General features: G+C 60.9%; 1 protein-coding gene across 1 annotated transcript in view; it reads right to left on the bottom strand.

Annotated features, from left to right (window-relative positions):
- EP400 (E1A binding protein p400) overlaps window positions 1-6,237 on the bottom strand; it is a gene marked incomplete at its 5' end in the record, with an annotated part of 51,575 nt that overhangs the window by 27,570 nt on the left and 17,768 nt on the right. The window contains 9 exon segments of the mRNA XM_006768805.2: window positions 77-263; window positions 1,116-1,252; window positions 1,346-1,520; window positions 1,751-1,920; window positions 2,577-2,713; window positions 3,445-3,648; window positions 3,761-3,934; window positions 4,749-4,856; window positions 5,784-5,873. Coding sequence (XP_006768868.1) covers window positions 77-263; window positions 1,116-1,252; window positions 1,346-1,520; window positions 1,751-1,920; window positions 2,577-2,713; window positions 3,445-3,648; window positions 3,761-3,934; window positions 4,749-4,856; window positions 5,784-5,873 — 1,382 coding nt within the window.

The raw sequence follows: 6,237 nt of genomic DNA, 5'->3' as shown, positions 1-6,237 counted from the left end.
AAGACAAGGCTGCCCGGCGCTGCCGTGTCAGGGCCGCGGGACCCCGGCACACCCACCTTCCGAGGTCCCTCCTTACCGTCCAGGCATCCCTGTCGAGCGCCTTCAGCACGAGGGAAGCCAAGCGGAGCTGCAGCGGCCGGGCCGCAAACGAGGACTGCGGGAGCCGGGGCTCCACCAGCCCCGGATGGTTACAGATGCGCTGCAGCCTCAGCAGGATGCTCAGCACGTCCACAAAGTGCCCGCCCTTCAGCGTCTCCTGGGTCCTGACGGAGACACGAGCACTCAGCGTCGGCCCCGCCAGTTCCCACAGGGATGCACGTCCGCCCCGGCGCGCTCAGCTACGTCACCGCCCCCGAGACCGACTCCCCGTCTTGTCACCCTCAGGCTCCCTCCGTCCCCACGACAGGACGGGAGTCAGAGAGCGGGGGAGGGTCAGGCAGCACGCAGCAGCCCGACCCGCGGCTCCATGGACCCGTGGTGTCAGCTACCCACAATCCAAAGCCATCGAATGCCAAGTTCTAGAAATAAGCAACGTCTAGGCTGAAGTTGTGTGCTGCTCTGGACAGCGTGCTGATCTCTCTCCTGCTGGGGGCGTCAGTCACCCCTCTGCCCAGCGTCCCACGCTGTAGACACTCCAGCTGTTAGTCACTTAAGCGGACTGAGTGTCCTGGCATCAGCACACGTGTTCAAGTCGCCCTTATTTTACTTAAAATGGCCCCAAAGAGCAAGAGCAGCGATGCTGGCAACGTGGGAAGGTGCTCCTTTAAGGGGAAAGGCGAACGCTCTCAACTCAATAAGGAAAGAGAAGGAACTGCATGGTCCTGAGACCTCCAGTCAGCAAGAACCTTCTGGCCGTGACTGTGAAGAGGTCTGCTGTGGACAGTCCAGCCCTGAAGGGTCATGCAGTTCCAGGCGGCCCTGGCACAGCTCCCCTGTGGACAAGGGGGGATGACTGTGCAGCCGTCCTGGGGCCACATGGGCCTGAAGCCTGACGTCCTAGGTCCCGTCAGGACGTGTTTCCGGCGTGATGGACACGGAGTGCCGGCCACGCCGGGGTTGGCCCTGGGCGTGGGTGGGGGGAGGGGCGGAGGGCCCAGCACAGGCGGTGCCCTCACCCCGGCTGCAGGATGACGTCCTCGTACAAGGCTCTCTGCCGGCTGGACAGGCGACACTTGAGCACGTGCTCGTACCGCTTGGTCAGCTGCCTCTCCGTGTCCCTCTTGGTCCTCCTCAGAATGAACGGCTGGGTCACCTGGGGAAGGAGACGCCGTGGTTCCCTCTGGGATGACATCGCCGCCCACCACCGCAGTCCCCTGCACTGGGGGGGAGGGGGGGGCGCACGTACCCTGTGCAGGCGGATGACCACCTTGTGGTAGTAGTCCTGGTTCTCCTCGGTGGGGGCCTGCAGGGGGACGTGCAGGTAGGGCCGCGAGAGGCCCGGGATGAGGAAGTGCACCATGGTCCACAGCTCCAGGAAGGTGTTGTGCAGCGGCGCATCGATCAGGAGCAGGCGCTGCTGGCTGCACATGAGACCAGAGACCATGTCTGAAAGCCCCACTAGGACTGCTGCGTCTGAGACGTTTAAGGACAAGGCAGGTCTACGGGGTAACTATGCGTCCCCCCGGTGCCTGGAAGACATGGCTGTGCTAAACGAACACCCTGGTGTCCTCGCGGGAGGGACGGTGCCAAGGACACAGGCCGTCTGTGTCACTGAACCCTCAGCCCCCCACAGCCCGGAGGCCAGGCCGACCTCTGCAGGGTGAACACTGCCTCCCAGTGCCGCTCGCTCAAGCCCTTGACGCGCTGCATCTCGTCGATGACCAGGCACCGCCAGCGCACCCGCGTGAGGGCCGCGTAGCCCCGGAAGAACTGCTTGTAGGACGTGATGCAGACGTGGAAGCTGTTGGGCTCGGTCCATCCCTGCGGCACAGAACACAGGCGTCTCCTCACTGTTTGATAACTCGCTATTTCTGCACAAAAAAGACCCCACGTGTGTATTTTTATGACCCTTCCTCCAGGAGCCTCCAGCACTCGTGTGGACACAGGCTGCCCTGGGAGGACTGGGTAAGGCGAGACGCTCTCCGAGGCCGCAGGCAGCTCTGTGCTGTCACTGGCTGCCTGAGAAGCTTTACAACAACTGGTAACCAGACAGTGGAAACCCAACGCGTCTCGAGGTGTCACTTTTTCAGTAAATGCTCAACAGGCAGCCCGCTCGGCGCTCCTCACGCACACACCACAGGCACCCGGGACCGGAGGCACCGCGTCTCCTCTGTCTGAGAGCCCACGGCCCGCAGCCAACAAGGGCCACAGCTCTCACTGCAGGGCCGTCAGTTCCGGAAGGAAACGCCTCCCTTTCCAGGAAGAGACGTGAGGCGTGTACACCCAGGCCCTCCGTGCAGGGCAGTCGATGCTTTCGGGGAACTGCAGGTCTAAAATGACCTGAAGGCGGTGTCTGTCTACAGTAATTACACTAATAAGCGCATTTTGAAACGTGTCTCGGACTAAGATGGTTTTGTTTCACGCTGGAGCTGAAGTACCTGTCTCTTTGCTCTGAGCTCTCGGTGGAACTGAAATACCTGTCTCTTTGCTTTGAGTTCTCGGTGGCTGCCAACATATACGAGGGTCTTGAGCCCAGGACACCAGCGCTTCAGCTCGAGCTCCCACTTGAGGATGTTATAGCTCCTCACGACGACCAGGTGAGGGCCCCAGTTGCCTGTGGAGGGAAGGGACACAGCCGTCCTCTCAGCCACACTGCCCTCGCCAGGCCCAGGCACCAGCACGCGCTGTGGAGACGTCCCCGAGCGGGACTGAAGCAGCCGTCCAGTGGGTGCAGGGGCGTCCTCCCACCACGGCTCCCGGACTGGGACGGCGCCTCCGTCCCCACTCCCAGCAGCCGCAGGGGGAGGCCTGACTCTCAGGAGGCGCTCGGCCAGAGTGGCTGGATGAGTGATCACCCAATAAAAGGAATGCTTACTCAGAAACATGGCCAACCCCATGAGCACGGGAAGGAGCCCCCGCTGACAAGGAACAACGCTCAGGAAAAAGCAGTCAGCAGCCCACAGCCCTCGGAGCCCAAGGCCTGTCCCCTCCCCGGTGGGTACTCCCACAGCACCACACCAACTCACATGGAGGCTCCCAACCTCTCGCCAACACACACGCCCAAACCATCCCAACTAGGTGGTTTCAGCTCATTCCTCTAAAAAATGAGCGTCCTCAAGTGATCAGAATCACACACACCAGACCGTAACGTCTGTTAGAAATGGAGCCACACCGAGCGAGAGGTGGAAAGGACAGGCTGGGAAAGATGTCACCCACCCGACGGCCGAGGCTGATCAGACGCGAGGCGCCCCCACTCCCTCGAGAAAGCACCCCCGACAGACCCTCGCTCAGCCAGACCCTGGCCCGCACGCCAGGCTCGGCAGCACCTGCTGTCCCCGCGCCTACCTTCGTTGCAAGCGAGGTGGGCAAAGAAGGCAATGATCTGCACCGTCTTCCCCAGCCCGGCATCGTCCGCCAGGATGCCATTGAGGTTCTTGCGGTAGAGCTTGGCCAGCCAGTCCAGGCCGATCTCCTGGTACTCCCTGAGCGCGCCGTGCAGCAGGGGCGGGGCACTCAGCTTCACCTGCGGGGACGGACCGTGAGCGCTGCCTCAGGGATCCCCGAGCCCCGTCTCTAGCCTGGGAAGCTACAGAAGCCTCCGGGCCGCAGGACAAGGGTCAGAGTTCACCTTCCCGGTCACGTGTGCAGCTGGGGCAAGTGCTCTGTGGGAGCAGGGAGCCTCTCGTCCTCACGGCGGTCACTTCTGCGATGTCCTTTGTGTGAGGCTTCCCGACGCCCATTCTCTCGGCGGCTTTGAACTGGTCCATGATGAACAGCGAGTCGATGAGCACCACGTCCTTGCGGCCCTCCTGGTCGCCGGGGCCGTCTTCCACCTCTGTGAGCAACGGGAAGGGGGGGTTGCAGCAGCCTTCATAGTTTCATGAGCCCACTTAACACTAAACAAACTGACAGAATCCAAATACAGGATAAAGCACCCATTTTTTGAACTCTGATCCACATTACCTACCTAAGAGGGCGCTCTGGTTAAACAGAGAAAACTCTTACGGAACTGTCAATCTCAGCCCACGCTGGAAAGCCCTCAGGTGAACCTGGAGAGGCCTCCGCAGCAACGGAGCTGCTGTCCCCACAGGTGGCTGTATGGGCACCGCTGAGTCCCTGACTCCCTCCACCACCAAGAAAGGAAAGACGACAAGCATCTCCAAGGCCAGCCAAGTAAGGGGCCGCCGGGGCCTCCCTGGTCCTGCTGCAACAGGGTCCTGACCGCGGCCACTCCCCCGCCCAGGCACTGTGTCTACTGATCAGAACAAGCGGGGCGACAGCAGGAAAGCAGGGCTCCTGGTGTCGTCTGCGCATGTTTGGAACGTCTAATCAAAGTAAGATGAACTCCTTAAAGCAGGCGTGTTACACAGCACAGCCTGAATAACGTGATGAAAACCTTGCTGCATAAAATGACACCTTTTCTAAACCTGGAGAAAATGAACTGCTCACAACCTGACCAAGTGCTCTCAGGACTGTGCCAAGTTTAGAAACAACAAAAAAGGAAGCACAGAATTCAGTGAAAGCCTCCTCAATACAGAATCACACGTAACGCCAACGTTCCCGTCACCAAACCCAAGGGTGTCCGCTGTCCGGCCCCTGCTCTGCGAGTCGCTGTTTGAAAGCCGAACCCCTACAGGCGCGGGACACACCTTCTTCCTCACTCGTCTCCTCGCCGCCGGGCTGAGGCTGGGGCCACTGGGAGCTCGGCAGAAAGGCCCCCTCATACAGCTTCATCAGGTCGATGAGGGGCAGCTCAGCTGGGAGGGCACAGGAGAAGGGGGTCACTTCCCCGTCAGAGACGTGCACGTGAACAGAAGAACAAAGAGGGTTCGCCGACAGAGGAGGCATCTTGTGAGCTGGGAGACCGTTGTGTTTTTTAAATAAACCAGGCTGGCCAACGCGACTGCACTAACATCAAGAACACTGTGCGTCACGTTACCACACGGAGAATGAAAATGGGGAAAATGCAACACATAAAACTGATGAAGAATTGACGTCCAGGACACACAAGGATCACCTACAAGTCAACACGGAAAAGGAAACCCAGAACCAGGACAGGAAGACAGGCAGGAGCCCAGGAAGAGACGCCGTTTCTCACCCCGACGGGCAGAAAGGCTGCAGTCAGATACCAGTGCACCCGAGATGGGCAGCTGGTGGCCACCATTCTACCCAAACTCAGCACAACTTCACCAGGCTGCCAGGTGCACACGCCCCCCCGCCCACCCCTCCACTCAGAGCGCAGGTGCCCGGGGGCCCACCAACTGCCCGGCAGACCGTCTGGGCAGACAGGTGCACGTGGCTACTGCGCAGGGAGAACCAGTGTTCACACAGCAAACAACAACATGAATGAAACTTGGCAGAAGAGCTGAGAGGAAATGCAAGTGGGCAAACCTACAGCAGGACGTTCACGTGAGGCTCCGACACTGGGAAGGGAATGCACAGGGAGGGCACAGGTGCAGGGACAGAGCTGCAGGAGTGACAGACGCAAGATCCAGAACGCATCCCGGCGGGCACCCGGGGAGAGGGAGACAGGGACGCGGGGAGGGGTGGCACTCGGCACTCTACGCTCAGCAGCGTGGCGATCCCAGGGAGCTCGACACCGGGTGCTGTTCTGCCTTGCACAGGCTTTCAGCTCCCTGTCCTGGCTCGGTGTTCACGGCACGCTGGCAGGAGGCCCAGCCTACCTTCCTTGGCGAGGTTAGACAGCTCTGACTGGTGGTCCACAGCCCCTTCGTTCGCCTCCTCCTCTGCAATCGTCTCCTCCTCGTCTTCCACTGCAATGGTGACGTCAGAGCGAATGTCAGTGAGACGGGCGGCACGCACCAAGCACGACGCAGCTCCACCGGCTCCACACGCAGCCTCTCGTGCCGCAGGGAAGGCTGGAGACTGGCCACACTGGCCTCCAGCTCTGACTGGTGGTCCACAGCCCCTTCGTTCGCCTCCTCCTCTGCAATCGTCTCCTCCTCGTCTTCCACTGCAATGGTGACGTCAGAGCGAATGTCAGTGAGACGGGCGGCACGCACCAAGCACGACGCAGCTCCACCGGCTCCACACGCAGCCTCTCGTGCCGCAGGGAAGGCTGGAGACTGGCCACACTGGCCTCCCCCCTCAGTGGACGCAGCTTGGCTTGCTACACCA

The sequence above is a fragment of the Myotis davidii genome, unplaced genomic scaffold (assembly GCF_000327345.1).
Source record: "Myotis davidii unplaced genomic scaffold, ASM32734v1 scaffold43, whole genome shotgun sequence".
Taxonomy (NCBI): domain Eukaryota; kingdom Metazoa; phylum Chordata; class Mammalia; order Chiroptera; family Vespertilionidae; genus Myotis; species Myotis davidii.
Note: the sequence above shows the minus strand (reverse complement) of the source record. Positions and strands in the feature narration are given on the sequence as shown.